This window comes from Tupaia chinensis, unplaced genomic scaffold (assembly GCF_000334495.1).
Source record: "Tupaia chinensis unplaced genomic scaffold, TupChi_1.0 Scaffold000544_1, whole genome shotgun sequence".
NCBI classification, from domain to species: Eukaryota; Metazoa; Chordata; class Mammalia; order Scandentia; family Tupaiidae; genus Tupaia; species Tupaia belangeri.
The window spans coordinates 1,716,240-1,737,768 of record NW_006160056.1 but is presented as its reverse complement, the minus strand read 5'-3'; the positions used below and the strand labels follow the sequence as shown (position 1 = coordinate 1,737,768).

The window sequence follows — 21,529 nt, the reverse complement described above, 5'->3', positions numbered from 1 at the left end:
AATATAACACAGGGGCCTATCCAATTTTAAGGGAATTAAAAAAGAATAATTATCAGAACTAAAGTCTGCTAAGCTTTTACCTAGGAGTAGTAGTTGATTGGACAAAGGAGAGGGCAGAACATTCGATAGCAGATATACTGTATTAGTTATTTGTATCCCCATTTTTTTGTTTTTTAGATTTTTTAAAAAGTTATTTATGGGAACCAGCAGTTAGCATAATGGCTATGTCGCTGGACTCCCACGTAGTCAACCGTGGTTCACGTCCCGGAACCCCTGGGGGGTGATTTCTCGCTTTCTGTCCCTATGTCTCTCTCTCTCTGTCTGGCGAGCGCAGGCGCCCTATAGTGAAAATCCCTGCCAAAAAAAAAGTTATTTATTATTTATTATTATTATTCAATTTGACAAGAGAGAGATAGAGAGGGAGAGAAAGCAATTCACCTGGTCTGGGACTTGAACCATGGTCGCCCATGTGGGAATCCAGTGCCTTAACCACCATGCCACCTGCCAGCTCCCCAGCCTTTTTTTGTCTAACTGAGCACCTGGAATACTAGCAACTAAACCTTGACCCTTTAGGAAGAAACCAGTTATGTTCTTCTCTGAAAAATCTGGATCAAGAAAAAAAAAAAATCTAAAAATACTATGTCAGAGAATCCTCAATTGGAAAGTAGGTACAGCTAGATTCCCTACAGGAAAAGGAACAGAAAAAAAAAAAAAAGTTAGATTAAAAATAAGCTTTTAGTCACTCAGCCTTAAATACAGGTGGACAGCCAAGGATTATGAAATATCTAAGGAAATCCTCTAATGTAGTGGTTCTAGACAATAAAAACAAAGAAAAACAATCAGGAGTAAATCTCCCAGGAAGTAGAACATAAAGAAATGTAAAACAAAAGAATCAACATAAGACAATTAGAGGAACAGTCCAGGTGGTAAAATACCCAAATAGTAGCAATTCAAGAGGAACTGCAAACTGGAAACAAAAGAAAAGAATTCACACCAGAAATAATTTGGGTACATTCTCAGAACTGAGAGACAAGCATTTGGGGGTTGGGAGAGCCCAGTACAATGGATAAAAATAAACCTACCAAAGCAGATCATTGTGAAATTTTAGAACACCAGAGACAAAACAAAATACTAAGGTCACATTTGAAGGATAAGGAAATAAATTTGCTCCTGATTTCGCCACGGCAGTATGGAAAGTAGAAGACAACGGAGCGATGCCTTCAACAAGCCTACGGAAAAGTATTTTAAATCTAAAATTCCATGCCAAGTCAGAGTAAAATAAATGCGTTTGAGGACAAGGGTGGTCTCAAGTGCCCTTTCTCAGAAATCTACTAAAAAACATAGTTGACCCAAACAGGCAATAACCTAAGATTTAGGAAGACTGAGATCCAGGAAATAGGAAATCCAATGCAGGAGAGAGGAAAGAGGGATCTCCAGGATGATGGTGAATGAGAATCCCAGGATGACAGTGATAGACCAGCCACACATCAAACTGGGCTGATTGGAGCAGGTCTGAAGGCTCTGGAATCTACCTCAAGAAAATGAAATCGATAAAATATTCAAGAGTTTAAATATTTCAGAAAAGATGAAAACAACAGGCAAAAAGTTTGAGGCTAAAAAATTACAATGAGTACCTGAAAATTAAGCAAAAGAATAAAATAAGAGCAACCACTCCAGGAAAAGCAAAGCATTGCTTGCAAAGAAAGGGAACATTATATTAGTTTCCTACAAGCCCCATGGTTATAATGTAACTATATTACAGGAAAGAGTATGGAAAATGTACTCGTGACAGCATGTGGGGGTATCACAGCTGGAGGAAAACAACTAGATCCTCCCCCTTTTTCACAATAAGCCAAAAGATTATCATTTCAATTTGTATGCAAAAATAAATAGTATTTATTTAGCAATATGGAGCTAAATATCAAACTAATCAACTAAACAAAAAGTGGTTTCCTGTGAGAAGGGAATAACTGAGTATCACATTTTTCATGATGAACTTGAATATGGTACCTTCTTAATATCTTTTAAACAATTTTTATGTTTCTTACACCACTTTGGCTAAACATATTTTCTAAGTTTCTTAAATTTCTTGTCATATTACTACATTTTTTTCTTAACTTACAATTTCTAGCTATATGTTTCTGGTATATCGAAATGCAATGGATTTTTGTATATTGATTTTAAATGCAAGCCCTCTGCCGAACTTATTTACTCATTGGAAGCATTTGATGATAGATTTTCTTGGATTGTCTATGTAGACAAACATACTGTATGAAATAATGACAGTTTTCCTTCCTTCTTTCCAATCCTCATGTCTTATTTATTTTTCCTTACTCTTTGTGCCAGTTAATACCCCTACAATAAAGCTAAGGAGATTGTGGCAAGACCTGCAACTTTGTTCACTCCTGATTCTAAAGGAGATGCTTCTAAAATTTCACCACTAATTAGACCATCAAGTTTAAAACTCTGCTTAAGGCTGTGCTTCTCCAACTGTGGTGTGATCTTTGTGGACATTCTTTTTTTTTTTTTTTCCTTGAAAGAGAGAGATTTTTATGATCTTTGTGGACATTCTTTTTTTTTTTCCTTGAAAGAGAGAGATTTTTGCTATAGGGCACATGTGCTCTCCAAAATGAAAGAGAGAGACAGAGAGACAGAATGCAAGAAAACACCCCCCCAGGGGGGTATGGCCATGATATAATTTCTTCTCCTTTACTCTTCTCTAGGGATTTTGGGCATACGTGCACACACGCCCAGCATGAGTTTCAAGCTGCCAGGTCTGGGACCCGAACCATGGTTGGCCACATAGGAGTCTAGCCTCTTAACTACTATGCCACCTACTGGTCCCAGTTTTTTTTGTGGACATTCTTTACAAGGCTGGAGTACATGCTGTCTGACTGGTTGTGAGGATGGCCTATAGACCCATTTCAACTTCACTTCTCAGGACAGAATAATTGAGACAAAGCTTTTAGAAAAAACAGGAATGCGAAAAAAAAAAAATCTGGGACCAGCAGTTAGCATAATGGCTATGTCGCTGGACTCCCATGTAGTTGACCGCGGTTCGCGTCCCAGACCTGGTGGCTTAAAACACGCTGGGCGCATGTGCGTGCATGTCCAAGATCCCAAGATGAGAACTCAGGAGAAGGAATTGCGGCGTGGCCATCCCCCCTGGGGGGTGATTTCTCGCTTTCTGTCTGTCTCTGTCTGTCTGGCGAGCGCACGCACCCTATAGCAAAAACCTCTCCCCCCCCCAAAAAAAAAAGAAAAAACAGGAATGCAAACCAAGCTTTTTAAAGCTATTTTCTTCATCTCTGAAAAAGTCTCTAAGCAGGTAAAAGTCAAGATTTCATTTTTTTCCTGTTACTCTTCCCTTGTAGGTATGGCAAGGGATTTCTGGTTGCTTATGTTTCTATAGTGATATAAAGTTTTCTTTAAACTTAAATAAGTAATGTTAATTTGAAGAAACTGTTCAGTTCACATTGTACACGCAGTACCAGCAATGCTGCAGATGTGGTTTGGAAATGACGAAGATGTCAGGTCGGGGCTGTTACAATACACGTAGAACATAGGAGATGGAAAGACAGGTGGCAGTGGGGTGGTCAGAGAGGCATATCTGTTTCTTGATTCAAATGAAAGCCAATGACATCTTGTCCTAGTGTGTTCTGCTTCATTGAGTCGGGAACTTCCTAACATGTGGGTGACTCAAGTCCCTGTCACACCAAGTAGTCTTAAAAGGCACGGTCTCTTTTACATTGCCCTCATATTATGTTCTGCTAGGGAGATTTGAATTTTTATGACTTTCCTGCAGTAACAAATGTTCCTCCTACTGTCAGGATTTGCTTCATGCAGAGGAAAGTCAGCAGCTTTCATTTTGCCCTCACGAAAGGGAATAGGTAGAAATCTACGTGGCCTCGCAGCCAGCTAACCCTGAGCTGACTCTTTATTCTAGGGAAATGCAGGATTCAAGGAGAGGACCTTTTCACTGAGGTAAATAAGCCCTCTCAACTGATGAACACTATTATACTAATACCAAAGGAAACAAAAGCCGAAGATGGGGACATTAAAGAGAAAGGCAAACAGAAAAATAGCAGACAAATCCAACACGGGGACAAAGCAGGCTCTGCAACACTGAAAACAAAACAAAACAAAACAAAAAAAATAGGGGAAAATCCTTTGAGAGAAAATTGCATGCAATTTTTTGGCCTCAATTAGCCTTTTCCACAAAGAGCACTTTTCCACAAAGAGCCCATTAAAGAGCAAATGAAATTACATCGGTTTTCAGTTGCCATGGCATTGGTTCTTTCTCTAATGGACTTCTGGTCCTGAATTTAATGCTAGCCTGACTTGTTTTCCTTGTCTGCGTGCTGTCTCAATTCCCTCAGTCCAACCATGAAGGGATGTATGTGACTTCTCACCCAAAGTGCCTACAGCATGATCAAAAAGAAAGAAAATGTGGCCTTCCGCTGTATCTCTGGAGACTGAGAGGGTAAAACTGATCAAAAACAGCGTGAACATAGCAGTTTCTATTAGGTGAGAGCGGGACCCATCCATGCACTCAGGGCTTTTGGAGCCATTCCCAGATCAGTCAGTGTCTGTTTATTGTGCACTGTCTATGTGCCAAGTGCTGTCCAAGAAGCTGAGGAAATAAAAATGCAAAGGAAAGATGGCAAGGTGCTCAGTCTTCCAGAGGGGCCAGACTGGAAGTTCTACCGCAAGCACTGACCTTGTCCTTCTAGTTCTCGATTTGTAAGATGCATGAAAATTTCCCTAATTATCTGATTTACAACTTTGATTTCTTATTGATAATCAGTTGCCTCCCTCTTCCACATCCCCTTGTGTATGGCTGAAACCACAGATTGTATGGAAATATCTAAATATCTATATGTGTGTGTGTGTGTGTGTAACATATCCTATGATAAAGTTTAATTTACACAATAAGTTCATTAAGAAGATAACAACTATTAATGAAACTGAACAATTATGCCAACATACTATAATAATAATTACATGAATGTGATTTATTTCTCCTCAAAATATCTCAATATCTTAACCTATTTTCGGACCATAGTTTACCACAGGTAACTGAAAACACAGAAAGGGAAACCATGGATAAGGGGATTAGCATTGTGTTCATCAAGTACCGTGCAGTTGGTGTGGTGGTTGGAGCACTGGCTCCGACATGGCCAACCATACAGTTCAAGACCCAGACCTGGTGGCTTGAGGATTATGCCAGGTTCATATGCATATGTAGTCAAAGTCCTGAGAGGATACGGGAGGAGAGGGGATTGCAGCGTGGTCATCCCCCCAGGGGGGGTGCTCATTTTCCCTCTCTCTTTCTTCCTCTGTCTCTCTGATAAACACACATGTCCTAGGGCAAAATCTAAAACAATTGCATGTGGGGGGTGGGTGTTTATAAAATTGTCCTAGGAGTAGGGATCTAAAGTAATAAATTTATCTTTCTAAAACTGTTTAGCTACAGTTAAATGTTAGCTATGATATCAAGTGCGATTCTGATAATTTAGATATTGTTTTCTGATATGCGTAGTCATATATGCTTTTAGAAAAAATAGTCTGTTTATAATCTCTCCTATAAACTATTTTTTAAAATATTCCCTATATCAATGAACAGTTTTTACATTATTTTTAATGTCTGCTTGGTATGCAAAGGACACAACTTAAAATTTTATATTAGCTATGCAAGCATAGTTTCGTTTTTCAGAAATAAAAATAACTTTCTGAGGGCAGGAAGAAATCAGGTCTTTTTAAAATTTTTATTTTATATATTTTATTAAAATTAATTTTTCCTTTAGAGATTTTTGCTATAGTGTATGTGTGTGTGTGTGTGTGTGTGTGTGTGTGTGTGTGTGCCCGCGCGCGTTGGAGAGAGAGAGAGAGACAGAGAGATAGAAAACAGGAAATCACCCTCCTACCCAGGGTGGATGGCCATGTTGCAATCCCTTTTCCTCTATTCTTCTCTTGGGATTTTGGGCACACACAAGCCGCCAGGTCTGGGACTCAAATCATGGTCTGCCATGAGGGACTCCAGCATCTTAAATACCACGCCACCTGCTGGCCCATATTTTTTAATATACATTCAGTCACTGTATATCATTCCAGCATGCAAAATGAATTTTTCCAATATGAATACACTGGATATTATTCCAGTTAAAGATATTATCATACCTGTTATCATCAATAGATAATTCTTCATTTTTGTGTCCCTTAAATGTTTTTGCTTCTTTCTTTTTCCTCTTGATCCCTTGTATTTAGTATCCACAATTGTTTTCCATGCTTTTATATCTCCCACTATTTCAGTTTCTGCCATAGAGTGCAGACATTTGGTATATATTGAATGGGGACATACAAAGTAAACTGCTTGAGTGCCCTGTATATTCTAGTGGTCAGTTCCCTATCTGAGACATAGTTTGCAAATATATTCTCCCATTTTAACAGTTGTCTATTCACTCAAATTATTGTTTCTTTTGCTGTGCAAAAGCTCTTTAACCTGATGTGGTCCCATTTGTCTATTTTGGGGATTAATGTCTGTGCTTGGGGGTCTTATTTAAGAAGTCTTTGCCTACTACAATGTTTCTAAGAGTTTCCCCTGTGTTTTCCACCAGTAGTTTTATAGTTTGAGGTCCAAAGTTTAGATCTTTGATCCATTTTGTGTTGTTTTTGTTTTTTGTTAATGATGAGAGATAGGAGTCCAGTTTTATCTCTCTGCAGTTTTTCTAGCACCATTTGCTAAAGATTGTCTTTTTCCTACTGGATTGACTAGTGCCCTTGGTCCAAAAATAGTTGGTTGTTTGTTTTGGGGTTTATTTATTTAGTTTTTTTAAGAATTATTTTTATTTAATTTTGTTTATTCATTTATTTTATTTTAATTTGATCAGGGAGAGATACACAGAGAGAGAAAGAGGGGGGAGAGAGAGAGAGAAAGTGAGAAAGCAGGTCACCAGGTTCAGGACTCAAACCGTGGTCAGCCATGTAGGAGTGTCCAGCACCTTAACCACCACACCACCTGCTGCTCCCTGTTTCAAGGTTTATTTATGAGGTCTCTATACTGTACCATTGGTCCACAATGCTTTTGTGCCAATACCATGCTGTTTTGATTATCACAGCTTTGTAATATATTTTGGGGTCAAGAAGTGAAATGCTTCCTACTCCACTCTTCTTGTGCAGAATCGCTTTGACAATATGAGATCTTTTATGATTCCAGACAAATTCTGCAATTGCTTTTTCAGAATCTGCAAGAATATCTTTGGTAATTTGATTGGGATTGCATAAATTTGTAGATTAATTTGGGTAAGATAAACATTTTGATTATATTAATTATTACAGTCCAGGAACATGGGATGTCTTTTCACATTTTTGTTTTATTTCAATTTGTTTTTATACTTTTTCATAGTTTTTCTTGTAGAGGTATATGACTTCTTTGGCTGGGTTTATTCTGAGGTATCTTATATTTTTCTGTGGCTATTGTAAATGGGATTGCTTTCTTCAATTCTACCTCAGTCTTCTCCTTGTTCATGTATAGAAATGCTATAGATTTTTGTATGTTGACTTTGTATTCTGCCACTTTACTGTATTTATCACTTCTAGGAGTTTTTTGTGAATATTCTGGAATTTTCTGTGTATATAATCATGTCATCTAAAAATAGAGACTTCTTCTTTCTCTATTCAAATGCCTTTTCTTTTATTCTCTTGTCTGATTGGATTGGCTAGAACTTCCAGTACTGTATTAAAAGGGAGAGAAGAAAATGAGCAGCCTTGTCTTGTTCCAGTTTCCCCATTCAGTATAATGATATCTATGGGTTTTTCATATATATATTTTATTGTGTTTAGAAATGTACTTTATATACTGATTTTGCTGAGAGTCTTTTGTTTTGGGGGGGAGGGGAGATTTTTGCTATAGGGTATGTATGCACTCTCCAGAAAGACAGAGAGAGAAGAGAGATAGAAAGTGGGAAATCACCCCCCAGGGGGGATGGCCATGCTGCAATACCTTCGCCATTTTCCTCTTGGGATCTTGGGCATGCACACACACACACCTGTCATGAGTTTAAGCCATTAGGTCCAGGACTCGAACTGCAGTCAACTACATGGGAGTTTGCTGACATAGTCATTTTGCCAACTGCTGGTCCCGAGAGTCTTAATAATGAGAGTATATTGTATTTTTTCAAATAGTTTTTCTGTGTCAATTGATATGATCTTATGTATTTTATCTTTCTATCTGTTGATATGGTGTATTACATTTATGGTTTTGCATATGTTGAACCATCTTTGCATCCTGGAAAAAAGCTTACCTGGTCATGGTGTATATTCTTTATAATGTGTTGTTGGACAAAATCTGCTAGTATCTTGTTGAAAATTTTTGAATCTATATTCATCAGAGATATTGGTCTGCAGTTTTCTTTTTTTTTGTTATGTCCTTGTCTATTTTGAGGATGAGAGCAATGGAGGCTTTCAAAAATGAACTTGAGAGGGTTCCTTCCTTTTGGATCTCTAGAAATAGTTTGACTAGAATGGGGGTTAGCTCTTCTTTAAAAGTTTTGTAGAATTCAGAAATGAAACCATTAGGACCTGGGCTTTTTTTATTGGGAGGTTATTTATTACTGATTCAATTTCAGTACTTGTTATTGTTCTAGTCAGAGCTTCTATGTCTTTCTGATTCAGTCTTGGTAGCTTATATGTGTCCAGAAACTTGTCCATCTCATCCAGGTTTTCTTGTCTGTTGGTGTATAGTTGCTCATAGGACTCTCTAATAATCTTTTATATTTCTGTTATATCTGTTGTAATATTGACTGTTTCATTGTGAATTTGATTTATCTTGTTACATTCTCTCTAATTTTTTATTAGGCTAGTTAATGTATCAATTTTGTTTATCTTCTCAAAGAACTAGCCTTTGGTTTCATTTATTTTCTGTATACTTTAGTCTCTATTTCATTTATTTCTGCTCAAATCTTTATCATTTTTCCCCCTAGAATTTTTTTTGGTTGTTGTCGTTGTTTTTCCAGTTCCCTCGGATGTGTTGTTAGGTAGTCTACTTGTCACCTTTCCAATTTTTTCTTAATGTGCATTAATTTCTATGAACTTCCCTCTCATGACTGCTTTTGCTGTGTCCCATATATTATGGAAACTCACATACTTGTTATCATTAGTTTCAATCTTTTGATTTCAATCTTAAATTCTTCAGTAGTTGTGAAGTCATTCAGGAATAAGTTGTTTAGTTTCCATATATTTGTGTGCTTTTTAGTTTCTTTCTGAAATTAATTCCAAGTTTAATTCCATCATGGTCAGAGAAGATGCTGGATATCGTTTTGATGTTTTTCAATTGTAAAGACGTGTCTTATGCCCTATCATAAGGTCAATCTTTGAAAAGTTTCCATGTAGGGGAGAGAAAAATGTATATCTTTTTGGTTGTTAGGTAGAAAGTTCTATAGACGTCTGTCAAATCCATTTCATTTATGGTGTCACATAGATCTTGTATCTGTTTGCTTTTTTTCTGTCTGGCTGATCTGACCAAAAGAGATAGTGGGGCACTGAGATCCCAAATGATTAGTGTATTGCAGTCTATTTCTCTGCTTAGATGTAGTCATCTTTCTTGCATGTGTTTGGGTGCTCTCAAGATAGGTGCATTGATATTTATAAGTGTTATATCTTCTTGATGAATTAGCCCTTTTGGTACTATATATTGTTCTTCTATGTCTCTTCTTACAGCTTTTGTCTCAAAGTATATTTTGTCTGAAATCAGTATCACAATTCCAGCCTTTTTATGGTTTCTGTTTGCAAAGAATATCTTTTTCCAGGACTTCACTTTTAGTCTATGTATGTGTTTATCCATGAGATGTGTTTCTTGTAGGCAGCAAATAGAGGGTTTCTGTTTTTTCACCCAGCCAGCCTGTGTCTTTTGATTGGAGAGTTTAATCAATTAACATTCAAAGTTATTATGGGTATTTGTGAATTTGTCCCTGCCATTTTGTTAGGTATTTTCTGGGTTATTATTTTTGTTTTCCTATTACTGTGTATCTCTTTTTAGTTTCCCAGATATAGTACTCCCTTTAAGTACTTCTTGAAGAGTTGGTCTAGTGTTGGTGAATTCTTTCATTCTTATTTGTCTGAGAATGATTTTATTCATTCTTCCCATTTGAAAGATAGTCTTGCTAGGTATAGTATTCCTGGTTGAGATTGTTTTTCTTTTTGTATTTTTAATGTTTTCCCATTCATTTCTTGCCTACATTGTTTCATTTGAGAGATCCAATGTCAGCTTTATAGGATAACCTTTGTAAGTGACTTGATGTTTCTTTCTTGACTTTTTTTTAGAATCTTGTTTTTGTCTGAGATTTTTATCAATATGCCTCGCATGTGCCGTAGAAAGGAACTTATTATATTGGCTCGATTTGGGGTCCTTTGTATTTCTTGGGTCTGGATGTCTGAATGCTTCTCTAGATTTGTGAAGTTTCCTGCAAGTATTTCATGGAATAGATCTTCTATACCCTTGTCTGATTCTTCACCTTCTGTAATATTTGTTATTCAGATATTTGGGTGTTTAATAGTACCTAGCATTTCCCGTATGTTGTCCTCATTTTTTTAATTATTTTTCATTGTTTTTTGGTAGCTTTATCTAAGTCAAAGGTTTTTGTCTTCCAGCTCACAGATTCTGTCTTCTGCATTGTTCAATCTGCTATTTATACTTCCTAGGGAAGTGTTGATTTCCCATATCATGTCTTTATCTCTGGAAGTTCTGATTTTTTTTTAAAAGATATCTGTCTCCTCCTTCAAATCCTAGAAAGACTTCCTCATCTCTGCCATCATGAACATTCTGAATTATTTTTCTTAGAGTCCTGCAAATTCTTTTGTGCTGTGTATGGTTGAAGAAGAGTTGCCCTGTTCTGTTGAGGCAGTAGTGTCGCCTTGTTTTATCATGTTTCTTGTGCCTCTGCACTGGTTTTGTCATATGATGAATTATACACTTCTTCCTACTTTTCTGGTGTCAATTCCAGGGAACTTGGAAGGCAGTGGGAGATCCAAGTTGGTCTTCCTGATTCAGCATGTCTCACTGATTGCTGCTGCTTCCTGCTCTGTGGCTGCAGGCTCTGAGGTGGGAGGGGCTGGACTGAGATGTACCTGAGGTGATTGAAAGGCAGTAGGATGTCTGAGATGGTCTACCTGCCTGAGTTTGTCTCACTGACTGCCTCTGCTCCCTGCTCCATGGTTGCAGGCTCTGGGGATTAATGGTGGCACAGGCCATTTTTTTGAAACTCTAAATGTATTAAAAAATCAAAAGATCAGAACACAACAGAAGATAGATTTAAGTACATGAGACTGAACTGATGAAATAGAATCTTATAACTTTTGACTAACACATTACTGATTTTTTTCTATGCTTTGTTTTCCAAATTTAAGGATTTTTGTATTGTCTTGAGTGGCTGATAGATTCATGTACCTACTATTTGAATGGAATCCTAACCTGTTTCCTGACTTTAAGTTTTTAGTAAAGCTCTCTTAGCATTTTTTACATTTTGATTTATTAAAGTTAAAATTGCTTTTCTTGAAGTTAAAAAGAAAATATTAAAAATACCTATTTAATGACCACAGTAGCATCAGCTAGGTGCTACTTTACAGTATACTTATTCTAACTCAGAGTTTCACACCTAAAGTCAGACATGTGTTCACAGATAATGTATACATCAGCTGAACTTGCTATATATATATTATATATATATGAAAAAAGAAATGAAAAATTATTTGCTGATGATGGCATGTATGATTAAGCCACTATGCAGTGTATTCTGGATGGGAAATCACATTTTGTATGCTGTAATGATGCTCAGTGAATGAATGTAAAATAAATAAATACATTTTTAAAAAGTCAGTATAAAAAAGTCAAAAGTGCCAATGTATATATTTTAAATTGTGGTATATTTTAAATGTTTCCTTAACCAATCAAATTTTTAAAAATAAAATATACTACAACTACATTATTCTGAAGACTCTTATGGAGTTAGGATCAATTCTCTTAATTTCTATTATACTGCAATCATATGACCAAGTACAGTTCTAAGCTACCTAATCAATGTCTTCTTTCTTTCTCCTTAGCTTTCTTTTTAACTTAGGTATAACCTTGTTTGGAGGTAATATCTAAAGTGTGAATTTGTGGCTCAAATAAATGAGAATCCTAGGTCAAAAGATCCTCCTTCCTCGAATTAGTTTCTAACTCTAGAGATGAATATTTTTTCTTTATTCACAACAGAGCACATGAATGTGTATAAGAAAGAAGCAGAGGAGCATTTTCATCCCTCCATGGGGACTGGTCATGCCACAATCCTCCTCCTCCTCCAGTCTTCCAGCCCACATCATCGTGGGCATCCACCTGTGTGACCCATGTGCTTCAGGCTTGCTAGGCCAGAGGTCAGAACTGTGGTTGCCATGTAGATTCTGGCATCTCTTGAGCCGTGAACTATCCTTCTGTCACAGAGCCATTCAACAGTGGAATTTTGGAATTAAAATATGTATTAAGCGTTGCTGCATAGGTTAGTGTTAAGGGAGCCAGATCTCCTTAACACTGGTTTGAATCCTAGCTCTGCTTGCTTGAGAATCATGCTGGGTGTATGTGCATGTATGTTCATTCCCTAGGTCCTGATGTGTTGGAGAAATGGACGGGAAGGAATTGCAACATGACCATGCCCCATTGAGGAGTATTTTCTCTCTCTCTCCCTTGCTCTCTTTCTCTCTCAGAAGCCTACATGCCCTCTGACAATTAAAATAAATAAATAAATAAACGAGGTTCTAAGTTTTATATGTGTTATAAAATTGCTGAGCCAGCCTGTGGCATGCTGGTTAAGGCAGCAGGATGCCACAAGGCCAACTTGGGGTTTTGAGTCCAGACTTGACAGCTTGAGAAAACACAGAGGGAGTGCGTGTGCATGCCTAAAGTTCCAAGAGGAAAATGGAGGGATTGAGGCATAGCTATCCCCTCTGGAGAGTAATTTCTCAATTTCACTTTCTCGTTTGCCTTCTCTCTGGTAAGTGCACACACCCTCTAGAAAAACCTAAAAAATAATTTCTCTCCAGCTTGTACCCCTTTATATTCCACCAAGGCTGTGTAAGAGTGCTTTCCTATGTGGTTGTCAATGTATGTATTATCATTTTTTGTCTGCCTGTTAATGTAATAACCACAACAAAATGTCTATTGTTAATGTCTATTTTAATTGACATTTTGCTGATGACCAATAAAAGCACTCTTCTTTTCAAGTTTTCTTAAGTTTATTTCTTTGTTTCTTTTATGAAAGAGAGAGAGGGAGTAAGAAAGAGAGTGAGCCTAGACAGAGTTTTTATGCTACAGTCCTCTCCCCAGCCCTGCAGCCAACCAGGATCAAAGCACACATGGAAGTACACCATGCATATTAAGGCAGACCGGGGACATGAACCCAGAGTCTTTCCATGTCATCTCCAGGATCATGCTGTAGCATCCCTGCCACCTGCATCACTACAGCTAGGCCATGAAGGTGACCTTTATGTCACATCTTTATTTTCATTTATTTAGTTTAGAGATTTTAGCCTCAGGGCATGTGCACTTGCCAGAGAGAGAGACAGAGACAGAGACAGTGAGAGGAAAAGTGAGAATTCACCCCCCAAGGGATGTCCAGGCAGCAATCTCTTCTCCTCCATTTTCCTTCCAGGATCTTGGGCATGCACACACACATGCCCAGCGTGAGTTTCTGGCCACCAGGTCCAAGATTCGAACCGTGCTTGACTATGTGGGAGTCCAGCAACTTAACCACTATGCCATCTGATGGTCCCACAACTTCTTTATTTTTTTTATATAATTGATTTCTTTGTTTTTTCTTAAAGACCTTTTCCTGTCTTTGGTCCTTTTGTTCTTTTTCTATTTTTTCCTTCTTTCTTCTTTTGCTTAATTGTTAATCTCCTTTTACTATTTCTTTATGTATTAAGGATATTAACCCTTGCTTATATAGTGTCAAATATTTCTCCCAGTGTTCTGACTGCCTTTTAATTTTACATGGCTGCCACATTAAAGTTAAACATTTGCTTTCTCTAATTGATCTGCCTTTCTTTCCTGGATTTGGCCTTAATGCCATAGCTCTAAAGAGCGAGTGAATCTCTAATGGACTTCCACTCTCTCCTCTGAATGGTTATAACCTGGTTCATTCATGTCAGTCTATGAGGAGATTGCAAAACTCTCCCCCTGCCTCTTCACTCCTTCCTGTCTCTAAGTAGTCTCTCAGTGTTGACAGGGATAAAAGAGATGGGGAATAACAGTGCCTGCTGCTTCTGAGAAGTGAAAGGGTTGCCAGTCCTTTGTCAGTTTGTGGTTGATGGAGTCACATGAAAAGGCACTAATAGAAAAAGTAACAAAGTTTCAGTTTTACAGGAGAAATGAGTTCTGGAGATCTAACATACAACAAAATGACTATCCTTAATAATAATGAAACTGTTACATTTGCAGGAGTAGATTTTAAATGTTTTCACCATACCATAAAAGAAAAAAAAAAGAGATTTAAAGATTTCAAAAACAAAAAGTTTATAACTTTAAAAAAAACATTTTGCTAGAGGAAGCACACACTTCCCAGAGAAAGATAGAGAGAAGGAGGAAAAGCGAGAAAGCACTTCCCTTGGGGCATGGTCATGCCACAGCACTTCCCATGGACATGGTCATGCCACAATCCCTTATCCATTTTTCCTTCCTGTTAGGATCTTGGGCACATATGCACACATGCCTGGTGTTTTTATTAAGCTACCAGGCCCATGACTCAAACTACATAGTCAACCATGTGGTTTCCAGTACCTTAATCATCAGGCCATGGGTGGGCCCTGAAAAGTTAATTATTAAACAATACTATATACTATCGTAACTTTCTGGACATTTTTACAATAAAAATAAAAACCAAATCAAAAATAAATGAACAAGTAAATGTGAAAGGTGGCAATGGACATATACCGAAGGTGGAAAAACCCCAAGAGATGCCAACACTGCCTGTGTGTTTCTGTGCTATGCTTTTCCTCCTAAGACAGGCAAAAAGGAGAATAACCAGTCCGATTTTTTCCTTTGTTCATAACAGAATATGCACATAAGAGAGAGAGAGAGAAGGATGAGTACCCTCTACAGAGTCTGGTCATGCCCTATCCCCCTCTTCTACTACAGTCCATTAGCTCCTGGATACTTGGATGTGTGCCCAGGGTGTTTCAGATTGATAGAACCAAGGATTCGAACCACGGTCACCTTGTGGAATCCAGCTTCTCTTCAGGAGTGCATTACCACTGCTCCATGGAGCAGGCTTGGGGTTAACTTTGCCTCCTTTACTCTCACAGACAGAGAAGACCAAGACATCTTTATGAGTCTGACGATCTTACCACATATTTCTGGTAATCTGTTTTCCCATTCTTTTCCCAGGACCTCCCACTTTAATCAAAATTTCCATGCTCCCTGATTTTTGACTGATGATTTTGCCTCTTATGTTATTGAGAGGGAAAAGCTACCCGATTCAAATTCCTTCTTTTTACCACCACCAAGTCTGTAAGTACTGTGATATTTAAAACCATGCTTACTTGGCTCACCTGTTAAAAATAAGAATATGTCCCATAGTCTTTGGATTCCATCTCATCTCAACTTCCTAGAGACCAGAATCCTTCAGTTATTCTGTCTCATGCAGGTTCAGCTGCTTTCTTTCTATGAATCATTTTCTTTGGCATGCAAGTGTTTTATTTTATATCCAGCTATAGATAATACTCTCCTATGAAACCCTTCCCCCAGACCCCCCAGCAATCATGCTATTCATGTGTTCACTTTTACAGCTAAACTTTAACAATTGTCTACACATGCCACTGTTAGTTTCTAACCCCCCATTCACCTTATACCATTTAACCCTGATTTCTATACCATTTCACCAAAGCTATTTTTGTCAATGATAATTGTCACCTAGTCTAATGAACATCTAATTAAACCTCTCTAACTATGAAGGCAGCTGGCCACTCCCTGCTTCGTGAACCCACCTTTTTCTGAGTTCTGTGTTCCAGAATTGTTCTTGAGTTTCTCCAAGTGCCAAACAAGTCCCAGCAAAGTGGAGCTCACTTGGCATCCAAGTTCACTTTTCGGTCTATTTCACTCTCCTCATTGGCTCCTCCTTACCCTTTTCACATCTGAATGTGAGAATTCACTGGGGCTTGGCCCTGAGTTCTCTTTTCTCTACATATACTCTTTATCTGAATGATTTTATTGATTTTCTTGGTTTCAAGTCTCTAGGCCAGTAATCCATAGACCAGTAATGCTGAAGCTATAATTTCGGTGAAGAGCTTTCTTCTGTCCAGCTTTTATATCAAATACACTCTTCATTGTCTTACTCTGATGTCTTAAAAAGATCTGAAAGGTCTCATATTTCAAAGCAATCTAGGATGACTTACTGTATCTGATTTTGAGACTTAATGTAAAACTCCTACAATCAAGTCCATGAACATTAACAAAAAATGGATATATCGGGGCCACGTGGTGGCACAACAGTAATACAACTGGATCCACATGGGGGAGGGCCCTGAGTTTGTGTCCTGGGACATTCTCCCTGAGCATGCTGGGAGCATGTGTGCAGGTGTCTAATCTAGTCAGCTGAGACTGGTGATGGAGCATAGTGGGAAGACCCTGTTGGGGTACCTCCCTCTCTTGATGAAGCAATTTTTTAAACAAATATATAGATCAATGTAATAGTTTAGCGTCCAGATATAAATCCATACTTGTACGGCCAATTGATTTTGTTTAAGTTTATGTGTTTTATTCACAATAGAGAGTATGTGAGTATGAAGGCCAACCCCTTAGCCTAGTGGTTGAGGAAACCAGATCCCACATGCTGACTTCAGTTCAAGCCCCAACCACAATGACTTGTAAAACATGCCAGGAAAGCATATGTCATGCCCCAAATCCTGGCAGGTTGTAGAAATAGAGAAGGGATTCCAGTATGACCACACCCCATTGGGCATGGGAGAGGGACTTTCCTCCCACCCATTCCCATCTGGCAAATAAATACATGAAAATATACTTAACATTCTTCAGCATCAGAGAAAATCAAATTAAAACCACAGTGAGATACAATTGTATACCTACTAAAATGACTAAAATAATAATTTTTTAATTTCACATTATCAAATTATGGTCAGGAAGAGAAGCAACTAGAATTCTCACACATAGTCAATGGGTCAATGGGAATACAAAACGGTATAAGCACTTTTAAAAATCACATGGTAGGTTTTTTTGTTTGTTTGTTTGTTTTTGAGAGGTTTTTGCTATAGGGCCCATGCACTTACCAGAAAGACAGAGAGACAGAAAGTGAGAAATCAACCCCCCACGGGGGAATGGCCATGCCGCATTCCCTTCTCCTCCATTCTCTTTTGGGATCTTGGGCATGCACCCACACGTGCCCAGTGTGAGTTTAAGTCACCAGGTCCAGGACTCAAACTGCGGTTGACTACATGGGAGTCCAGCGACATAGCCATTATGCCAACTGCTTGTCCCAAGTTTCTTACAAATTTACAAGTCAACTCACATCCCATTGCAAAGAACTTAGCCAAGAAAAATGAAAACGTGCCCACATAAGAACCTATACATAAATTTTTCTAACAACTTTTTACAAAATTGACAAAAAGTTTGAGCAATTGAAATGTCCCCTCACTGAGGAGTAGATAGACTGTGTTACACGAATACATGCACATGGGTGACTCTCAACTATATTATGCTAAATGGGGGAAAGGAGACTCAAAGGCTAGATATCATGTAATTTATATGACATTCAGAAAAGGGCAAAACTATAGGGATAGAAAGCAGATCAGTTGTTGTCAAAGGGCAGGTAGGAATAAACTACAGAAGGCATCAAGGAAGTTTATAAAACTTGTTGTGATGGCTTCATGAAAATAGTGTTTCTCAAAAACAGTAAGTTTTAGGGTGTATTTTACTGTGTGTAACCTATACCCTATAAACCTGACTTAAAACAAAAAAAAAACTGATTGAGACCAGCAAATGGTGTAATGGTTATGTCACTGGACTTCCATGTAGTCGACTGTGGTTCAAATCCCAGACCTAGTGGCTTAAAACTCATGCCATGCACATGTGTGTGTGTGTGTGTGTGTCTGTGTGTGTGCCGGCCCACAGTCCAAGAGGAGAATGGAAGAGAAAGGATTGTGGCATGGCCATTCCCCCTGCAGGGTGATTTCCTACTTCCTGTCTCTGTCTCTCCAGCAAGTACACATACCCTACTGTAACAAACAAACAAACAGAAATCTGATATAATGATCATCACCACACAGATGCTGCTTCTTCAAGTTTTTCCACCTCAAAAAATAGCATCACTATCTGCCCACTTTCTAAAATCGAAAACTCATCAATAAAACTTGGAACTTCTTTTTCCTTCACCCCACACACATCCAATTCATCTGCAATTTCCATCAATTTACTTCCAAACCCATTTCCTTTTCTTCCTAGTCAAGCTTGCCATTTAGAGTAAGCCACCCTCCCCTCTCACCTAGATTATTACAATACCTTTCCTGCTGGCCCCCCTCTTTCTTGCTTGTCCGCTTCTAATCCACTTTCTGTGTATCTACAAAACAATGACTTCCAGTGAAAATTGTCATTGCCTTGCTGAAAACTTTTCAGTGGCTCCATTTCCAAAACCCATACCTTTACCCCCAGAGGCTCTGTATGGTCTAAGACACCCAATGTCATTTTGAGGCACTCCCTTCTGTTTCTGACCCTCCCAACCTACACCACACCCATGGCACTCCATCTACACAGCCCATCATCCATTCATTTAATGGCCAAGATTTTACTTTCCAGTAACTGTGCTCATGCTACTCCCTGTACATAGACACTTCTTCCTTTAGCATCCTTCTCATTCTTAGTTTCAGCATACATATCATATCATATATCATATCATATCCATAAGGATATCTTTAGACAGTTTATAATACTTCACTTCTGACATTCTCCTTATCTCTTTGTTCATAGTGATTTCCTCCACTTATGTAAGCTTATTGATTAATATTTATATTCATATTTATGTTAATAATTACATTTCCCTTCTATACTATAAGGTCTTTAAGAGCAGGAACTATTTGCTCTTTTTCACTTACTCAGCATATTACCTGACACATAGTAGGTGCAAAATAAATATTTGTTAAGTAAATGAAGAAATTAATGAGTTCCTGACACTAAAATATATAAATAAGATTCCAGTGTGGTCATCGTGGAATAACTTGGGCTAACACAACTGAATATCTACATACCTATGTATTTTTCAGAACTCCTGCACTAGGTTTTATGAGGTTGTCTGGTCCATTGACTGGGGCAAGTAGGGAATCACCAAGTTTTCACTAATGAATGTGCAAGCAGATGACAGTGTTGGCCCCCCAGAAAGGCTTACCTCTCCAAACCAGTTGCTTGGCACAGAGAATGGAGCTTGGGGTTGTACAGAAGTGCAAAGCTGTGTGTCCACTTAAGGAATAGCAATTGAGCTTGGCTCCACGGTCACAGAGGATCTTAACACAATCCAGGTTGGCCATTTCACAAGCCACGTGAAGAGGAGTTTTCCCGTTAGGTCTACAGTTGATGGTTGCGTTGTGGTCCAGGAGCACCAAAAGACATTCCACATGACCAAACCAAACAGAAAGATGCAGACCTGTTGCCCAGGAAGACTTCAATTTATAACTTGGTAACCAATAACCTGGGGGGAAAAAAAAAGAAAGAAAGGAAAAGAGGAAGTTTAACTTTGTGGCTAAGATTTCTCCCTGTGAGGATTTTTTGCACATTATTTTGTTTTGCTCACATTTACAAAGTTAGGGGGAAAATTACTTGGTTTTATATGAGTACCTGATGGGTATGAAAATGTTTTGTTTAATAACATATTTTGACATTCTTACGTGGGACAGGCTTTTTTAGGTTTCTGCTGTCTCTATTGTTCCCCATTATCTTATTTACTTTTCCTTCCCGGACCTGGAAGGCATTGAAGTTTGAGAACTCCATCAATTTGATCGTAAATTATTTTACATGAGACTCTTTTAAGTTTTTTTTTTTTTTTAAGTTTTTTTCCTAATCATCGAGAGTTTGTCTTAAATAATTCCAGAGTGGTTAGTTACAAGCTTAAATTTTATTTCATTCCAGTTCTTTTTCCTTATGATGTTGTTATCAACTGAAAGTGTCAATGTGTTTAATATTTTTAAAAGATTTGTTACACTAGGACCAGCAGATGGCCTAGTGAATGCATTGCTGGACTCCCACATAGTCAACCACGGTTCAAGTACCAGACTTAGTGGCTTAAAACTCATGCTGGGTGGGGACCAGCAGTTGTAATGGCTTTGTCACTGGACTCCTATGTAGAGACTGCGGTTCTAGTCCTGGACCCAATGGCTTAAACTTGCACCGGGTGCATGTGCCTGTGTGTCCATAATCCCGAGATGAGAACAGAGGAGAAGGGATTGCGGTGTGGGGGGTGATTTCTCACTTTCTGTCTCTCGGTCTCTCTCTGTCTTTCTGGTGAGCACACGCACTCTATAGCAAAAAGCTCAAAAAAAAAAAAAAAACCCAAAACAACCAACAACAACAACAAAAATACAAAAACAAAAACAAAAAAAACCTCATGCTGGGTGCATGTGTGTGCATGCCCAAAATCCCGAGAGGAGAATGGAGAAGAAAGGATTATAGCATGGCTATCTCCTCTGGGGGATGATTTCTCGCTTTCTGTCTCTCCTTTTTTCTCTCTGTCTCTCCTGTGAACACACATGCCTTACAGCAACACCTCTCTACAAAACAGAAAGAAAAAATTTGTCGCACCAAGATTTTATTTGCTTGTCTGTTGGTTTTTACAATATCTCATTCCATACAAGTATTTAAGGCAATTCACTATTTTTATAGAATACAAGACTTAAAAAAAAACATTCTAGAAAATAAGGGCAACCTTATTAAATAAAAAGGAAAATAAAAAGAAGACAAGTAAGATAGGTGCACAAAATATAAACCATTCTCTGTAGACGAGAACTGCATTATAAACATGGCTTTGCACTTTCTGTCAGTCAACATAAACAGGAAAATCAGGCATGTTGCACAATTATCTATGCCTACAAGCTACACACGAATTAGAGGGTTAGGAGCAGTGTAGTTGTTTCTAGAACTGAGATTTTAAATACATTTTTCCAGTCAGTTATAGAAAATGTTTATTTTCTCTGTCTTTCTCTTTTTCTTTCATTTCTCTTCTTTCTCGACCCCTGACTTCAATACACCGAGTTCTTTTCTCACAAGTCTCCAGTGATTGCCATATTTGATAAGCTATATAACAATGATGACATTATAAACATTTCCTCACTGTCCATATCTATAGCCAAGTTCACTGTGCGTAAGAAATAAAAAATACACAAAGAAAGTTGAAATAGCAATCGCAAGAGGAAGGTGTTCAGATAGGTCAACAGCTTAGAAGAGATTCTAGGGTTGCAAATACAATTTGATTTTTTAAGTTTATTTTATTTTATTTTATTTTAGAAA

The 21,529-nt window shown here is 38.0% G+C and overlaps 1 protein-coding gene across 1 annotated transcript in view; it reads right to left on the bottom strand.

Moving 5' to 3' along the window:
* ASB4 (ankyrin repeat and SOCS box containing 4) overlaps window positions 1-21,529 on the bottom strand; it is a 78,115-nt gene that overhangs the window by 46,477 nt on the left and 10,109 nt on the right. Inside the window, 1 exon segment of the mRNA XM_006157495.2 lies at window positions 19,419-19,718. Within this exon segment, the coding sequence (XP_006157557.1) occupies window positions 19,419-19,718 (300 nt within the window).